Source organism: Stegodyphus dumicola, chromosome X1 (assembly GCF_044657685.1).
Source record: "Stegodyphus dumicola isolate Sdum_Otavi_A_Nest chromosome X1, ASM4465768v1".
Classification (NCBI taxonomy): domain Eukaryota; kingdom Metazoa; phylum Arthropoda; class Arachnida; order Araneae; family Eresidae; genus Stegodyphus; species Stegodyphus dumicola.
The window spans coordinates 133,265,907-133,286,319 of NC_140780.1; the positions used below are offsets into that span (position 1 = coordinate 133,265,907).

A 20,413-nucleotide genomic window follows, 5' to 3' on the forward strand; every position below is an offset into this window, starting at 1 on the left:
GGAACCGAAGAGAAAGTACATTTAAACTTAGAACTTCCCAAACAGCAATATACAGTTTTAACAAAAAACCAACTATGAAGAATTAATAGAAAATGTAAATGTCTCAAGGTAGCGCATAGTCATTGAAGCTGCTTTTCTAGAATGATTTCAAGCCATGACGCTAAATATGTTTCGATTTTTAGAGTTCTCCTGAGCAGAAAAAAAACTGTGTAATTCACTAAAATACTAAGAATATTATTCCAACTGAGTCGTGACTCGTCTAATTGAAAGAGAGAGAGCACGTTCTCCATCAGAAAATGTATGATAAGATAGGCGGACTGCGAAAGGAATATCAGCCACGTGAAACTTATAATACAGATGAATCTGGTCGGTTTTACAAAGTATTTCAAAAATACAAATTAATGTTTAAAACTGAAACAGCAGCTGGATTTCAGTAACGAAAAAAAAAAAGAGTTACTGTACTATTAATATGCAACATGGTTGTAATAATTAAGAATAATACCACTGGTTACTGGTAACAGCAGAAAATCTCAATGCTTTAAAAGAGTCAAGAATTTACGTTAAACTTACCGTAGCAACGGCCATGACAAACCATGACAGCCCGCGCTGATGATCAATGCCAGCGTGTAGCGTAAAGCAACATAATTCAGCACTAGAAATTGAAAACCTAATCTAGTATGTCAGAGGTCTCATACGTCTATATCAGAGCTTTAATATCAAATAATTCGTGCATAACAATAGTACTACCATTAAAAAGCTAAATATTTTTCTAGTTAATAATTTCGTAATTTCAGTAATGCACTGTGCATCAACAGATTCCAGAACTAAATGTTTAAAATCTCGAATTTTGAAAAAAAAAAAAAAAACACTTTATCACTTATTTGTCACATCTACATGCATTCCTTTAAATGTGGTACATGATCTTGAATAGCAGAGTTTCTGTATATTAACAGTTCAGTCGTTTGAATCATCGTTAATTGTCTGGCCCATTTCTTAAATATTTGTAAGGCTTTCCTTCTTTTGAAAATATAACTTCACTTTATGAACAGATCACGCCAAACCCGGAAAAAAGTGCTTATGCTTGAAGTTGCACTATGCGAAGAGATGTATACTTTCTCGCAGTTCAGTTTTTGAATCCATAATAGCTAATATCGAATTCACAAAACCATTGCTGGATCATTCATAATAACACTCCTGTCATTAATACCATTCATACCATTAACATCCAAAACATTAACTGCTATGATTTTGAAAACTTATATACCTCACTTCCTCTAGAAGAAATCTATACCAGTCTACTTGATGTACCAAAACTTTTCCCTAATATACTCAATATCATGACTCTTGACAAATGGAAAACCTACCTAAAATGCACACTTTTTCATAACTACATCAAGTTTCAAAATCAACTTTTTAAACAAGTCAGAGGATTGCCAATGGGCTTACATTCCAGCACCTCGATCTGTAATATCTTTTTATTTGTCAAAGAATTTAACTTCCAAAAAAATCTACAACCACAAGAGTTAAATTACTACAAACACACCTACAGATATATTGATGACCTTATTACAATTAATAATTTTGGTAAAATTGAACACTCCGAGATTTATCCGAATTGTCTTACACTTAATAAAACTAATAATTCACAAAATAGCATAGACTTTCTAGATCTTCAAATCATTAACTACAAAAAAATTTTACTTTTTGACAAAACAAGAAACTTCAATTTCAATACTAACAAATTAATAAATTGGAACTCCAACATATCCAAAAAAGTAATTAACAATACTATAATTAATCAAGTACAACGAATTAAAACTATATGCACGGATACAATAGATTTACAACGCGAAATTTTGATCCTTATCAAAATTCTCAAAAATAATCTAATTCCCTTTCAATTTATCAACCATTGCCTTAAAAGAGCAGGCGTTAAATACTCACTCTAAATCATTTAACTGATAAGGATATGATAATTTATTCCTAAACCTGAGAAAGCGGTATAAGTTGGATGACTGTCAGTTGGAAGATTTGTATATAGTGTAATTACTCAATTGTATATATTGTAAAAAGCTAATTGTCTTCAGACATATACTGTTACTATACTGTTACTAAAAAAATGGGCCTATTTCATGCCTTTAGACTGTCTATTCGCTCTTGGACAGTGAAAATGCCTTTTTCTTTTCTTAAATTCTTAATCATTTCGACACGACAATTAGCCAGAAATTAATTAATTTCCATTCACTAGTATTTTCAAAAAAATCTTAACAGACGGTCTCTCTCAGATAAGAACTCCACAAAATACATCCCTCAAGAATTCCAAGTCCCACCCACTACCATAAATTACTTCACCCAAGTCTTACCGACTGATATTATTCAAAGCCCCTACTGCCGCTAAGAATTTTCGGACACCCTACACTTCTGAGTCAGACACGAAGAGAACACTTTGCCAACTCCCCCACTAGAAAGAATGTAAGTTACTTAATACCTTTTCTGGCCTTTATATCTTCATGTACATTCACTGATCTTATTTATTTTCTATATTATTTTTATATTTTCTTTGATTTGTTTTTACAAAGTTTGCATTATTTATCTTTTTTTTATAATCTTCTATGTTTATTTCAACTTTACTTTGAATTCGATTTCATAATGACAATTTCCAATGTTTAATTTCTACAAATAATATAGTACTCAAATGCATAAACATGAAAGTGTCGGGGACGGTTACTCGAGTTTTATAGGATTTCTCTACAGTAATTGATTTTTACTCCAAATTGAATTGACTAAAATGCTTCATAAGAATAAGTTCTTTGAGTATCAGCATTGGTTCATAATTCCTACTATTCGCGGAAATATTTGGCCTGACTAGAATTGCCGGTTTGGCTTTAACTTATAACTCGAGTAAAGACGAAACACTTTCGTATTTACGTATTTTTATCAATTATTGTTCATTGAACGGGAGTTGGTTTGTTCCCCTTGAAAAGTCAACTAATTTCCGATCAATGACAATGATTACATGTTTTAATTTTCCTTTTACAATTGAAATATTATTCTTCGTGATGATTTAACTCCAGTCCCCGTTAAAACATTATTAACATTTTGCTTTCAAATTACTTCAAAACATCTTTCAAAATATAACTTACCAGTATGGATGCACACTTTTAAAATAATTCTACTTTAATTAAACTTAGGAGATAATATAATCAATTAATCAATACTGTTTAGGAAATAAATTATTATTAATTAACTTTGCAGCAATTGCGCAAGTAATAATAACTTGTATTCGCACTAAATGGATTTAAGATCATACAACATTTGATATGCTAAATAGCAGCTATTAGCGCTATTTATCTCTTACCTAATGTACCCACTTTATATATTATCTCCATCCTTTTTAAGTTTTAAAATTCTTATACAAAAACTTTACTGTATTGAAGGTTAGCAGCCTCCTTACTTTTATATCTTGCTAGTAATAATTACATGTTTTAATTTTCCTTTTACAATTGAAATATTATTCTTCGTGATGATTTAATTCCAGTCCCCGTTAAAACATTATTAACATTTTGCTTTCAAATTACTTCAAAACATCTTTCAAAATATAACTTACCAGTATGGATGCACACTTTTAAAATAATTCTACTTTAATTAAACTTAGGAGATAATATAATCAATTAATCAATACTGTTTAGGAAATAAATTATATATATAATATATATATATATAATATACTTGGGAATTAAAATGAATGTAAAAACGTAAAAGGTATCTTCTTCTCCACCCAAAGGTTTCAGAAACCAACAATCGCCACCAGAAGATGATGAGCCATCTGATCCACCGCCAGAAACAAGTGACGCTCCAGATCTATGCCAAGATGCATCAATAGATGCTGTCACTAGAACACAAGATGGTAGTAGCTACGTATTTAAAGGTGAGATTTAAAACATATATTTTCGATTTATTATTTGAAAAGTAAAATTTTTTTAAATTTTTCTGTATCAAAACATGTACTACAAAAATAAAACGTTCTCTAGCAGACAGATAAAGACTCCTGAGCTAAGAAATATTGGTTAAAATTTAACTTTAAACAGGTATAGCACACAAACATATACGGATAACTGTAATTATCAAGCATAAAAATAATTTCTTGCGTGATGGGAAGAATTTCTGTTATTGTTACAAATTTAGGCAGAATGCTTCCACAGGAATATTTATTTCTGTATTGTAACCTGAAGTTTTGGAATAGTACAGTAGATCATCCATATGATATGTTTAATAATATGAAAAAAATAACAGATGATAAATAGAAATAACTCAAAGTCAAAACCATGCACAAAGAAAAGCGGATGGCTAAAATACTGATCATAATAAATACTACATTTTCATCCCTCTATTGTAGATCTAGCAGCATGCGATCTTATTGTCCAGACAACTTTTGAAAAGGTGACATTTTAGTTTGAACTAGATATTCTTACATAATAATATTGATAATAACAATACAAAAGGTGCAATTTTTCTCTCTGGAACTTCCCCAGATTTATAATAAGCATTTATAATAAGCATTTATCAAAAGCACGACTAAGTAGTAATTGCTCAAACCTTTCAGATTTCTATCCATGTATGCCTCTTTTCCTAACATATTTTTATGAGTAAAATTATTTGCAAAACTATAGTATATCTTATAACATGAATTGCCTCGAAAAAGAAGCTCTAATGGAAAAGTAAGATTACAGAGGCAAGTCTGTTTAACATTGACGTAGATGGTTATCTCATTAAATTGGCGAGATATCGCCAAGCTGGAGAGATATCTTTAATTTAACCAGATATCTTTGACTTTTGTTATTAAACTTGGGAAGAAATCACCATAAGTCGCCAAACTTGGCGACATTAGAGTCCGGTCCCTCTATAAATGTAATCGGTACCGTAATTGAATAACTGTAATTGATCCCTACAGTTAACTGTAACCGTACATGCCTTTCAACAATTTCGAGAAAAAGGAAGTACAGGAAATTTCCCGGCTTCCTGGAAACTATATAAGCAGTTTTCAGTTTCAGAGAGCGCAACAATTCTCAGTTTTTAGTTCAGAGTTAAATCTCCGTGCGAGCTTCGCTCTTAACTTACGCTTTGCATTACCTTCTGTTTAACTTTCTCAGTAGTTTAAAATTTGTAGCTGCTGATTGTGCTCTGTCATACTAAGAAAATCTGTATGAATACTTTTGCAAAGTTCTAGAACGATAAAGTATATCTTTTGTGAAAATAAATTTTATCAATCTATCATCGGTTCTGCATGCATTCAAATAATTTAGAACCGTACGCAAGCAACAACATGTAAAGGATGGCATTGAATTGAAAATCGACAAATTTTGCAAATGAACTATTTTCGAACTTTAATTTGTAAAAAAATTCCGAGTCGCTTGTGAAGAACCTCTAGAGAATTTTAAAATGTTAGTTGAAGATGGTAAAATATCCACTAAGCTTGTTAATATTTCAATCACAATTACACTTATCTTATTCCCTTCTCTTTCCGAAGCCTTCCAAAAATGCGCATCTTAAACATCCTGCTTTAAAAACATGCATCTGAATAGATTATCTTTATCGAAAAGAAATCAGCAACAAGCAACACAGTGGTAGTAAACGAACGTTTCTAAATTCATGCCATATTACTCATCTTTGACATATCTATTTTTATACTTAATTTTAAAACTTTCTATCCTTTTTATACATAATATTTGATACACTATTGATTGCTTTCTTTGTTAAATGTAAAAATTTAGAATTTTAATGTTAGAATTTTAATGTTTCATTCGATAAAAACGAGCAAACTAGTGCTCAGAATATTTCGCAAGTATTCAAACAGTCTATTAGAGATCAATACCAGGTTACCAAGTTTATTAGCAATTTATTTTATTAAGCCATATCTGTCATTTTAATTCTCTTTCAATCTGTACTCATTCTAAAACTTCTGTACATTAAATTATCTATGTAACATTTTTAACGACTCAAAGAAGATGGCATTGTTTTTTAACTGTGAATTTCATTCTATGGAACGTAAGAACTATTACCACTTCACTAGCAAAGAACATATATTGCAAGACTCAAATGATGCAATGAAAAAAACTGCACAGCTACGTCTTGAAGAATTTTCTTTATTAAAGAAGTATAAAAATCTCTGCGCGACATACGGATACTGCAGCATACAATAAGATTGAACTTATAAGTACGGAGCACACGAACGCTAGATATCGGTATACAGACATGCCATACACAGATACTGAAATACATATTACGTCAATTATGTTAGGCAAAGAAAAAAGAACAAAATGAGTGAACATTTAGCTGCGAAGGCACTAGCATATACCTGTAAAATTAATGCCAGGGTTCTGCATGAATTAATCTTCTGTAGAGGCGGTCGTGTTAGAGTGATGGTATTCGGTAACAATATTGAATTATGTTTATACGAAAACTAGTCGCTTTCAAAGGTAAAAGCTATGTAAGGTTTCACTATGTTATGAAAATCGCATTATGTTCTAGCTATTTATTTTACCTCTAATCCATTGAACCATTTTTTTTTTCTGTTGTTGTTTTAGAGTGGCATTTATGCTTTTTAGATTTCTAATAAATCTCTTTTTTTTTTAATTCGTAGCATATCTAACACCATCTTATTTATTAAGGTGAATTTTACTGGAAAATTCTCGATAATGCCATCGTCGACGGATATCCAAGAAAAATATCTGAAGACTGGGATGGATTAGAAGGAGATTTAGATGCAGCCTTTACGTGGTCAAATGGGAAAACTTATTTTTCAAAGGTAATATGCATTTAAAGATAAACCCTTATAAGGTATTTTCTCCCTCCTTTCTGGATACCTTCGTGGTGTAACGGTAGCACACTTGACGGGTATTCGAGAGATCCAGGCTCGAGTCCCGCCGAGGGCATTGCTCATTGTTCATGCCTTCTGCTTCAAAATAACCTAATAACTCTATAGTGTCAGTCGAACTAAAATGATGGTGGATAATGATTCTTTACGTCAGGATTTGACGACTGGGTTCCCTAATCATCCTCAATGGCCCTTTAAAAAGGGGAGTATATATAAGGCATTTTCTCCCTCCTTTCTGCATGCCTTCGTGGTGTAACGGCGCGTATTCGAGAGGTCCAGGCTCGAGTGCCGGCGAGGGCATTGCTCATTTTCATGTCTTTTGCTTCAAAATAACCTAATAACTCTACACCCTGCAATACAAATGAACTGCAGTCTATGGTTTTCAATAATAATAGCATAACTTAGTATAATTAAGAATTTTAAATAACGCAGCAATTTTCAATGCGTTTCTTCATATCTATGAGCACAAATTGCTTTCTTTTATTTCCGGTTCCCTGGTGAACAAATCAGAACTGCTTGTTTTTTAGCGTCCTATTTTTGTTTTTAGTTACTTTTTTATTCCGACATTATAATTTTTTGTATTAGTAGATTTTTTTTCAGAAGATTCATATGTGTTTCACTTAAATATTTGTAGATCCCATACGAATTCACAGAATCAATATTTCGTATTTTTCATTTTTTATGTATATACAATGTAGTTCAAATGATCTTAAACAAACTTTAAAGTTTGCTCGGAAATATAGAAACAGACCATTTTTACATTAGCATGTAGCCGCATATATCCCTCTGTTATGCTGCATGTGCATTGCTTGCTGGAAATTACATCGAATAGAGCGAATTATTATTATTCGAAGCGTTGATTTTACAGGATGGAAATATTTTCTTTATCACCACCGCAATCACGTAAGCAGACTCTTTTCAGTTCTTCATTTGGGATTACCTCAAAAGCCTCGAGTGGCAGTACTTCGTTGCGTCTGATACTAACGTCGTCGCAAGAGTCGTTGGAGAAGCCTTATATTTTTGGACAAGCACGCGTCGACGTTGCGAGGCACGCAATGCAGTGGATGGAATGAACCAAGTTCAGTAGAGAAACGAGGTTACACTCTTCTCAGTTGTGATGTAATTTACTTACAAAAGTGTGCTTTTGAGCAAATTAGGAATCAATGACGTCACACAAGAGAAAAACCGTATATTATAGTAACCTTGGAATGAACTTCTTCGGGAACTATAAACATTGTACATATGTTTAATAGACATGTTTTATAACCTTACTTGATTTCTTTTATCTTTCTCTTTTCCTTATCTCTAGCATCTACAAGATGCGTTTGAGAACACACATCCCTACATAAAACTGCTTTATTTCCAATGCCCTAAAAAATTTAGTCTAACACCGTTCGAACCGACCTGTATATAGAGTGATTAAAAAATAATCTGGAAAAAATGTAAAGGCAGCTAGAAAGGACCGAAAGAAGCTCATTTTGCAATGTAGTATGTGGGCGGAAAATGGTATGTTGAGGTGGTACAGAGTGCTATTAAGCGGTTAGATAAAACTTTTCTGCTGGCGTAAATTGTCATTCTGCTTTGAGCAGCTGCTCCATTTTCGTCCGCAAGCCCCTAGATCAGCGATTCTCAACCGGTAGTATGCGTACAACTGGTGGTACGCAAGAGAAAAATAGGTGAATAGAAACAAGATATATTTGACTATTAAATTCAAAAATGAAATGCCCCAATACCCTGTTTAAGTTTTTTCTCTAACGCTCGGAAATTTATGCGATCTGAGCGTTGTTCAAGATCATAGACTTTAGCAAAATAATTCGTTTTTATTTTCATAAATATGCTTTTAGCCATATGCATACCAAAATTTCTCATAAAAGATGTTTTTGAAAGGAGTAATAGGAATGGATGTTGTATGTTGTATTTAATAGGAAATAAAAAATAAGTTCCTATAGAAAGTTCCTATATATATTATTTCGCTAATTCTAATTAATCTCATTAATAATAGTATCTCGTTACCTACACTTTATCTCGCGACCGTTTCCTGGTTCATATTGCTCTATTTTTAATTTGATTAATTTTTACGTCGATTTGCTGTCTCTAACAGCAGGTATTTTGAAGAACTCATAATATATTGTGCATTTAAATATTTGTGAAAAAGTAATAAAACAAACCGAGCTTATCAAAATGAAAAAATGTCTAAGATTGACTAAGCGAAAAAGTGATGATTCACAAGTGATGGATCCAGGAAAATCTATAAAGACTAAGAATATTAAAAGGAAAAGAAAAGTTGCTTATAGAAATTATAATGAAAGTTTTTTATCATTTGGGTTTACTTGGAATGGAGATAAAATGGACCCTCAAACTCAATGGGTTGTTTGCGGTGAACTGTTATCCAATCAAAGTATGAAACCATCGTTTCTTAAAAGACATCTTGGATCTAAGCATTTAAAGGATAAATCTGAAGAATATTTTAAGAGGAAATTATCGGAGTTCAAAAATAGAAACAAATAATGAAATGTGTTGTTATTTCAAGTGAAAAAGCTTTGGCAGTTATTTACTTAGTAAGCCTAAGAATTGCCGAGACTAGGCAGGCTCACGCTATTGAAGAAAACATTTTATTACTAGCAGCTAAAAATTACGTTTTAACATTAAAACATTAAAAAGTGGCTAATGAAATTTAAAACTAACATTAAAAACATTAAAGATTTTAATATTAAAATGCGGATAAGGAACTTAATAATAGTCCTTTATTAAATGATATGGTAACTATGATGTAATAATTAATGAAATGGCAAATTCCATAAAAGAGGCACTTATTCCAAAAATAAAACACAGTGAGTATTTCGCATTGCAGTTGGATGAAAGTACTCATATAACGAACTTTATTAGTTTACATACGTTTCGAAGAAGAACGAATTGCCGAAGAGTATTTATTTTGTGAATCTCTTCATGATAGAGCAACTGCAAATGAAATTTTCAAAGTAATTGACAATTTTATGTTTGAGAAGGGTATGCCTTGGAATAAGTGCTTTGCCGTTTGCAGTGACGAAGCTCGGGCTTTAAAAGATAAACAATCCGGTGTTATTTCTCAAATAAATAAAGTCGCGTGTAAAACCAAATTTACTCATTGTCCCATTTATCGTGAAGACTTAGTAGCCAAGATAATCCCCGAAACTTGAAAACAGTTTTGAATCAAGCTGTTAAAATTGTTAATTTTATTAAAAGCCGAGCTTTTAATTTAAGACTATTTACGACTTCATGCCAAGAGATGGGCAGTGAACATGAAACGCTTTTGTTACATTCCGAAGTAAGATGGTTATCCAGGGGCAAAGTTTTAAATCGTCTTTTTGAACTTTGATCAGAAATTCAAATTTTCCTCTGTGATTCAAAATTTGAATTGAAAAATTGCTTAGTTAGGGAATTATGGTTATCGTATTTATCATATTTAGCTGATATTTTTAGAAAGTTAAAAGAATTAAATTTTAATATTACAAGGACAAAGCGTTAATTTGTTTACCATTAAAGACAAAATAAATGCAATGATAAAAAAAATGGATTTAATATTCAAAGACTTGGTTATTGAAAATAAGAGAAGAATTAGCATCCGACATTAAAAATCATTGTTTTTCCATAAATAAATAATTCCAAGGTGTATTTTCCCGAGGATTATTAAAACGAAAATTGCATTAGAAATCCGTTTTGTTCAAATGTATTTGAAATTTTATCTCATGAAGGAAAAGACAAATTAAGAGAAATTTCCTGTGATCGAACTCTAACTGGAGACTTTAAAAGTAACTTACTTGGTAACTTTTGGCGGAATAAAAAAAAAAGAATTTAAATGCATTTCAAATAAAGCTATTAAACTTTTATTGTCTTTTTTAAAACTTATTTGCGTGAACAAGGTTTTTTTTCCATGTTATATTTGAAAACTAAATACAGAATAAAATTAAAATGATCCTAATTTATGGTTAAAACTAAGTGAAATAAGACTAGGAATAAAGAAATTGGTCACTTTTAAATAGGCGCAAATTTCGCACTAAGTTTTAGAATTAAAGTATTATAACTTAAATTTTGATAATTAAAATGGTAACCAATTTTTATGTGTGCATATTGAATACAAACAGCCTATAGGTTATAAATATATTATATAATATATTTATAATAAATAATATATGTTATAAAATATTATATATATATAGGTTATAAATAAAGAGTAAAGTAATACTCTAAATAAATAAATAAAGATTATAGTTATATATATATATATATATAACTATAATCTTTATTTATTTATTTAGAGTATTACTTTACTCTTTATTTATTCTTATATATATATATATTATTCTATATATTGTAAGGATCTTAAGTTTCACTAACGTTTATTTTATTTTAAATCTTTACTATCACTTCTTATTTTCTACTTCCGGCCAGAATTATAAGGTTGAAGGATTTTATGCAAAGTTGTCTGGCGAACGCCAAGTATTTAAGTGTGGCCTTTTTGCCAAGCAGGAGAGAGGAAGCAGTGAGTTCGAAGCAGGCCGCTTACCTTAGAAGTTACGCAGTTGCTATTTGCCTTCCAGGCCAGAGGTTTTAATCCTCTTGATAAATTAAACGTATTGTAGTGTTCACAGTCTCTGTGCTACATACGCTTCCTGTTATTATAAGGCCAATCTTATTCTAAAGTTAAATTAGAGTTTAGTTTTATTTTTATACCTTTTACGTTAGACCCCGAGTGGAGGGTCATTGTATTCCGAAGTACGGAAGTCATTGTATATAAAGAAAAATAAAGGGTCTTGTATACCCTTCGTCTGTATCCTGTCTACTTACTACAATTAGTGAACATAGCTTTAGTAAGCTCTCTGTTCCTAGTCAGGTCATTGTATGTTTCCGAAGAAGGTTAGAAGAAACATTGAACCTGATAGTGGCGCCCGACGAAGAATAACCATGGCCGAATTTCAAGAAGAACCTGTGCTGCCTGCAGAAACGGCTCAGAATCCAGAAATGCCAGCTGCCGCTCTGGAAGGATTTGGGTACATCGTCCAGACCATGCGCGCTTCGATGAAAGCAGAAGCAACGTTTAATGGAAACTCACAGGTAACCAGTTTTTTGGAAAAATTGGATGACCACTTCATGCTCTACCCCGTGCACGAGTTTCAAAAAGTTACCTTAGCTACCAGCGCTTTGAGGGGCCAAGCGCTTAACTGGTTCAAATGTATCGGCAGAAGTCTCTTGGGTCAAGCAGGAAGTCCCACCTATACTTACGAAAATTTCAAGACTGCCCTACTAAAAGCCTTCCCTGTTGTAAGGGATCGTGCGAAATTAGAAACAGAACTTTTCAGTATATATCAACAAAGAATGGAAAACCTCTCGAGCTTTATTTTAAGAAAAATTCACGTTTTCAAGCTCTTGTATGGAAACCGTCCGGATCCTGAAATATTTCAAGTGATTTTGCCGAGGTTACTACCCCAAGTGCAAGACTTTATTGAATTACGAAATCCGACTACACTGGAAAAGTTATTTGAGCTAGCAATGCAGTTTGAAAGTAGAAGAACGGCGGACGTCGAAAGAAGACGCCAATATCAACAACGAAACCAATTTGGTACGCCAAGACTACAGCAAACTCAAGCACATGGCTACGGAGAAAAAGCGAATCAGTGGGCAAGGAAACCCGAGCATTCAAAAACAGCCGGCGAACGTCGACAGTTCAATAGCAACCCAGAAAAAAAGTCTCAAGGCCAGTGGAGAAAGAAGGAAAGCACCGAAAGGAAAAATAATTTAAACTAAAACGGACTTCTGCTGACGAGAGGGTGCGGAAATCTGAAGGCCACGAAAACCCCTCTTCCTACAAGTTAAATACAGTAATGGTGAAAAATTTAACTCTTCCGAAGATTGAAGTCTTGGTAAATAATATCCCGGCCACCGCACTCCTGGATACCGGCGCGCAGTGTTCCTGTGTGGCAGAAGTCTTTTTTAGAAAGTATTTTCGCAAATACCGCATATATAATGCGGATAATACAACAGTATTAGCGGCGCAAGGAGAACAATGTAAGTGCGTAGGTAAAGTACCTTTGTACATCCGTATCAAGGACGAACAAGTAAAGGTGATGTTTTTTATAGTAAAGAATTTGCAAGCAAATTTAATCCTAGGAATAGACTTTCTTTCAGACGCACAAGCTACACTGGATTTTAATGCAGCGTCCCTTAAGCTGACTATGAAACCAGTGCGTGTAGAAAAGGTTGAACCGCCAAGGTTAAATCTTGACCACCTGCCTAATGACGAGCAAGATAGAATCCGACAAGTGGTAAGTGAATTTGCTTCCTTATTTAGTGATATTCCAGGATTTACTCAGGTTACTAACCATAGTATTGACACCGGAGATGCATTGCCGGTTCGTCAAAAACCATACCGGTATGATAAGAATAAGGAAAAAATTATAGAATGGCATATTACCGATATGCTACGTAAAAAGATCATAACGCCTATCTCAAGTAGTTATGCTAGTCCGGTGGTTTTATGTAAGAAAAATAATGATTATCCTTTGGAGCATCCAAAAAGGTGCAGATTCGCTATTGATTACCGTAAATTAAATTCCATAACGAAATATCCGGTATATCCGTTACCGATCATAAAGGAAATTTTAAGGAACATAAAATCAACCAAATTTATGACGACTTTAGACTTAACGAATGGTTATTTTCAAATAGGGGTCAGGCCTGAGGACGTGCCTAAGACTGCTTTTATAACCAAGTCTGGCACTTACGCATTTTTGCGTATGCCGTTTGGCCTTTCTGGGGCCCCAGCAACATTTCAGCGATGCATGGACATTGTGTTAAGACCTGTTCTTGGAAAGTCCACATTTATCTATTTAGACGATATCATTATTACTAGTGATAATCTCGACCAACATATACAGGATTTAAGACAGGTGTTTTCTTTATTAAATGAGGCCGGTCTAAAAGTTAATGTCGAAAAGTGCAAATTTGCAGCCCCTGAATTAAAATATTTAGGTTACAAAATATCGCAAAAAGGGATCGAGACAGATGAATCAAAAATAATCGCTGTACAAAAGTATCCGACTCCAAACACGGCAAAGAAGCTCTCTTCTTTTCTAGGACTTTGTTCATATTATAGGTCCTTTATAAAAGATTTTGCGGCTATCGCTGAGCCATTGTTAAAATTAAAAAGGAAAAAGGCAAGATTCTCGTGGACGGCTGAAGCCAATAGTGCTTTCGAAAAATTAAAACAAGCATTAACGCAAGCCCCTGTGTTGAAATTTCCTGAAAAGGATGAAAATTTAGAAATTTCAGCGGATGCTTCGGATTATGCGGTAGGAGCGGCACTTTCGCAAAATCAGCAGCCCGTGGCATTTTTTAGCCGAACTTTAAATCAAACACAAACTATTCCGCGACCGAGAGAGAGGCACTTGCAGTTCTGTTAGCAGTGCAAAAGTTCCGAGTCTATTTTGGAAAGGCGCCGATAACAGTATATTCTGATCATGCGGCGGTAACTAGATTGTACTCAGGGAAAAATTTATCCCCAAGGTTAATAAGATGGGCACTCAAGCTGCAAGAATATAATCTGGTAATCAAGCATACCCCCGGAAAGGAAAATATCGTAGCAGATGCCCTATCACGAATTAAATTAGACGAACAGGGTAATACCGTAAAAGTTGCAATGCTGACAGCGTGTACAATAAATTCCCGAGAAACTGTAATAACCGAACTGGGTAAGGATCCTGAGTTTGGAAGTATTTATGAGTATTTGAAGGATCCTGAAAATTTTAGCCACCAAGATATTGTGGCGATAAGAAATAGGGCGGCCCATTACGAACTAATAGATGGTCTATTATTCTACACAAAAACTACGAATTCCAACAACGAATTTCGACCTGTTATCCCAGCTAGTCTTAGATTAAATATCCTGCAAGAGCTCCATGACAGCCCTTTAGCTTCTCATGCTGGTATTCGAAAAACTATCCAACGCGTACGCGAGGCAGTCTACTTTCCTGAACTGCAAAAGTTAACAAGGGCGTATGTCCAGTCCTGCCCAACATGTCAAGCCGTTAATTATATTAATTTCCGCCCGGCCGGGTTTCTAAATAGTATTAAATCCGAATTTCCAAATGAAATAATCGGCATCGATTTATTGGGCCCTTTCCCAAAAAGTCAGTTAAACAAAAGTCGCTATCTCCTTGTTATGGTTGATCATTTTAGTAAATGGACCGAAATTGTTCCCTTAAAACGAGCCTCCGCGAAATTAGTTACTGATTCTATTTTAAATAAATATATTTTAAAATACGGGGCGCCCCTAAATGTTATATCGGATAATGGTCCTCAATTTGTAAGTAATATATTTGAAGACATGTGCCAAAAACTGGGCATACGTCATTTAAAAATGGTCCCGTATCGGCCGCAATCAAATATAGCGGAACGGGTCAACAGAAATATAGTGAAAATTATCCGTAGTTATGTTAAAAATTTTCATAAAAGCTGGGATAACTATGTCAATGAATTTGCTTTCGCCCTTAGGACCGCAAAACATGATACAACGGGCAAAACTCCTGCTGAGTTATTTCTAGGCAGAAAGGTTATAACACCGTTAGATAAACTATTTTATGTGCAACAAAGAGCCCCAGAATTTAAAATGGGTGATATAGAAAAACTAATAAAAGAAGCAAAAAGAATACGGAAGTAGCACAAAGAAAACAGAAGTTATACTATGATCTGAAACGACGGGGAGTAACTTATAAAGTAGGGGATGAAGTTTTAAAAATCAAGCATTCACTTTCTTCAGCACCAGAAGATAAAACTGCCAAATTTTTTCCACGCTTTGAAGGACCATATGTTATAGAAAAAATAACTCACGCTGTTGTAGTGTTAAAGGCAAGAAATGGTGAAACCTGTTCCGCAAATATTGATCAAATTAAACCCTACTTCGATCGTAATAAAATGAAAATCTTTTCAGATCTTTTGCAGGATCCGGTACGGCAGACACCGCAGGTACAAGTTCCAGAGGTGGGAAAACGACAAGTACAAGGGCAAGACAATGAGAGACAGAAGCAAGTGAAAAGAAAATTGCCCCGCGGAAAAACTGAAGGTAAAGAGAAAAAGAAGCCGTTCCACCGTCCAGAAAACAGAGTGCACGAACACCCCCAGAATGAAGAAGGGAGAAGGACGACGTATGTGGAAAGGACCGGGAGAAAGGACGGCAACTATAACCCGGCTGTGAAACGGAAGATTGACTCATCCGACAGAACTCTCCGCAGCAAAAGTCGCCGAACTGCGGAAGGGCCATCAGCGGCGGAGGAAAAAGTACAAGAAAAATTTGAACGGCCAACAACGAGGTCCAAGCAGGATCACGACAGAAGTTTCCCGGTTCCACCAAGACCAGCTGCCTTCAAACGGCCAAGACCACAAGCAGAGCACAAAAGGAAGGTGTTCAAGGGTGGCCGTACTGGTGAAAAACGGAAGCTTCCAGAGGAAAGCACTGAAGGGCGAGCCCGTACAAGAAGGAGGATCAACCAAGCTACTATCAGCTATACCTTTAAAGACTGGGCCCAGAAAAGGATGTCTGAATATTACAAAGATAAGTAAAATTTTATGTTACTTTACAAACTTAAGTTAATCTTTCATTCTTACTGCAAGTGGCAGATTTCAAGAAGTTTTACCTCATGCGAGGTCTACCTTTATCGCCAAAAGGGCGAGAAATGAGTTGTGACCGATTTTCTTATGTTTTTCAATTACTCGCGCGTAAAACTAAAGTTGATGTATAATAGCGTTGTGTAAAGACTTAAATATTGTAAAAAGTTAATGTATAAATTTTATTTAAAACATTCTAGCAAGAAAGAAGTTTTAGTCTGAAAGACTTTTTGAAATGTAGTATTATTTCAATGTAGAAAGAATTGGCACTTGCTTTGAAAAGAATAGAAGTTAACAATGTACTACTAATGTATGTTTTCAAATGTGTAAAATTAACGGCATGTTGATATGTTCTGGTATACATGTGAACTGTTATTTTGAATGTTAAGAAATACCGTGATATGGTAAAAGTGAAAGTAATGTTAAAAATTTGTTATTCGTGTGACTGTAAAGATTAAATCATGGTGAATATGTGTTAAAGGTTGAATGATGTAGTTAGGCTCTCTGACGCTACACTTTAGAGTTAGCCACTTTCAGAATAGTACCTCAGGGTTTAGAGTTGAAAGTAGGGTGTGTTAAGAGGTCTCGTATGTTGAATTTTAACACGTTAGTGTTTTGATTGTAGGAGGAAGTGTGGCACACGTAGACAGAAACACATACGTGTTTGGTGTTCTTTTACAACACATGTCAGAGAGCACGGGGAGAGATAATTAAAATAGTCATGAATGAAATAAGAATGTTAAGAGAAGTATATTCTATATGTTAATTGCAATGTCATTCTGTAACATTTCATTAAACTAGTTTTCCTTCCAGATCTCTGGAAGGAACCAGAATTGAATAAAGCTCCTGTTTAGATGCAGTACAGATGAAAAAAAAAAAAAAAAGATTGTTGTATATCCCGGGAGCTGCTATTGTAACAAATTTCTTTCTTTTAAATTTTCTAGTTTCTAGCTAAGTTATGATTGTAAAAGGTTGGCCTCGCGTTAGTTTTTAGAGCTAAAAGTTTTCAACAAGGTCGTTTTAGACCTCAGTTTCAAACAAATTAACTCTGGCGGGAAGTACGTAAGGATCTTAAGTTTTACTAACGTTTATTTTATTTTAAATCTTTACTATCACTTCTTATTTTCTACTTCCGGCCAGAATTATAAGGTTGAAGGATTTTATGCAAAGTTGTCTGGCGAACGCCAAGTATTTAAGTGTGGCCTTTTTGCCAAGCAGGAGAGAGGAAGCAGTGAGTTCGAAGCAGGCCGCTTACCTTAGAAGTTACGCAGTTGCTATTTGCCTTCCAGGCCAGAGGTTTTAATCCTCTTGATAAATTAAACGTATTGTAGTGTTCACAGTCTCTGTGCTACATACGCTTCCTGTTATTATAAGGCCAATCTTATTCTAAAGTTAAATTAGAGTTTAGTTTTATTTTTATACCTTTTACGTTAGACCCCGAGTGGAGGGTCATTGTATTCCGAAGTACGGAAGTCATTGTATATAAAGAAAAATAAAGGGTCTTGTATACCCTTCGTCTGTATCCTGTCTACTTACTACAATTAGTGAACATAGCTTTAGTAAGCTCTCTGTTCCTAGCCAGGTCATTGTATGTTTCCGAAGAAGGTTAGAAGAAACATTGAACCTGATAATATATATATATATATATATATTATTCTTATATATATATATATATATATATATTATTCTTATATATATATATATATATATATTATTCTTATATATATATATATATATATATATATATATATATTATTCTTATATATATATATATATATATTCTTATATATATATATATATATATATAAGAATAAATAATTATTTCTTATATATATATATATTATTCTATATATATATATATATATATAAGAATATATATATATATATATATATATAAGAATAAATAATTATTTCTTATATATATATATATTATTCTATATATATATATATATATATATATATATATTTTATTCTTATATATATATATATATATTGTTATATATATATATATATATATATATATATATAAGAATAAATAAACAGATAAAGAGTAAAGTTAAATTAAATTTAAATAAGATAAGGTCTGTCTCCTGCCAGCCTGATCTTGGTAAGATCTGTCTCCTGCCTGCCTGATCTTAATAAGATCTGTCTCCTGCCTGCCTGATCTTGATAAGATCTGTGTCCTGCCTGCTCAACAATTATTCACTTATACAAATTATATAGTCTTAATTTTTTTTAATTTTGGGGATTAATTTTTTGGAATATTATACATTTTTTCCATGGTTTTAGATACTTGCACTTAATTTACATATGCTCTCAGAATTTAAATGATATTGTGAATTAATTCGCAGAAATAACTAATCTTCTATTTGTATGCAATTAAAATTATATAACTTAATAATAATGCCATAATCTCAAATAACACAGACCTAAATAAAGTTCCTAATAAAAAGCAGACCAATAAAAACAGACTATGATAACCAAATGATAAAATTTGAAATGAGAGGCTAATTGAGGAAAGTTTTAAATACAAGGCAATTTAAACTTAAATTAACTTTAAATATTAGCTTTATACATATAGAGAATATTTGTTAAATTAATATATATATATATATATTTATTTATATATATAATATTTCTATTGAGAAATTGGAAAATAATCATTGTAAAATATAGTGGTGGTACTAAAGTTTTTAAATTTTTGTTTAGATGGTACGCTTTAGTCGAAAGGTTAAAAACCACTCCCTTACATGTTGGCGAGCTTCGCTTTCGTGTAGCAGCTCGAAACCTTTCGGAAAATGACAATTTAACGGCCAGTAGGATACTTTAATCTGTCACTCACTAGTTCCCCGTACCGTCTCCACGGGCCATTTTTGCACACACATTGCATTACCAAATCCACTTATTTCTGTCGCGTCTACATGCCTTCACATTTTTTCAAGATATTTTTGAATCCCTTGTACAATGCGCCTATGCATTTTGAAATTTAGTAGTTAGTGTAATTTTCCCTCCAATATTAATCGAACTACTCGATGAAATTATTTTCTTTCATTGATGTCATTTCAAGTAACAATTGCACCACTTATTACGTAAACATAATACTGTTAAAATTTTAAGATTAGTATACAAATTTGCATATTAACAAATTTAACAAAACTTAGTACCATTGGAAGTATTTTTGTCTAAAATCTTAACAGTGAACTTTAGAATTTCTTTTTAAAGAGGAAAAATTTAATATCACTTAAAGAATAAGTGAGTATTTATACAGGTGAATCTTGGAGCTATTCAGAGCGTGTTTTCGCGAGCCAGCGCACCTTTCGTTTGTGATCTTTTTGTTACGCTAATACGCTCCTTGGCCATTTCGAATAATTGTCACGCCTGTTAGGTTTATTGAGTCACCCTAAGTTAGTCGTAACTTAACTTGCTAATCCAGCACTTTTCTTTTTAGATTGAATTGACTTATGTATTAACGTTTAAGTTCTACTACAAGTTGTCGGTGTTATTGTAAAGCACGAAGTACGTGCCCTTCCTATTCATAGATGGAATTAATAAAGGGTTATTTTCACCTTTTTCTGTGCTGGTATTACTTCACGCATGTGCGAGAATTCGCCAGGTTCTTTTGTAGGATGTAAATTAGTTTATGTGGGAAAAAAGAAATAGATCTTATATATTGTCTGCGAAATGGAATGGCAGTGCACAAAGAATATAAGAAGGTAAATATTCTAACCACAGAACAGGCCAAGGGTATTTAATTCGAATGAGAGTGAAAATTAGCAATTAAACGTAGCTTAATGTAATAAAAACTTAAGGTCGTGTTTCAAATGTCTGAAAGAACATTCCTCTTTTCATTGAGACTAAGGAAGTGAGCTCAAAAGCAACATATGCCGAGGAACATACATAGAA

At 33.2% G+C, this 20,413-nt stretch overlaps 1 protein-coding gene across 1 annotated transcript in view; it reads left to right on the top strand.

Annotated features, from left to right (window-relative positions):
* LOC118183209 (stromelysin-3-like) overlaps window positions 1–20,413 on the top strand; it is a 218,750-nt gene that overhangs the window by 141,319 nt on the left and 57,018 nt on the right. Inside the window, exons 13-14 of the mRNA XM_035352675.2 lie at window positions 3,785–3,928; window positions 6,669–6,805. Of these exons, the coding sequence (XP_035208566.1) occupies window positions 3,785–3,928; window positions 6,669–6,805 (281 nt within the window). The remainder of the gene's footprint in view (window positions 1–3,784; window positions 3,929–6,668; window positions 6,806–20,413) is intronic.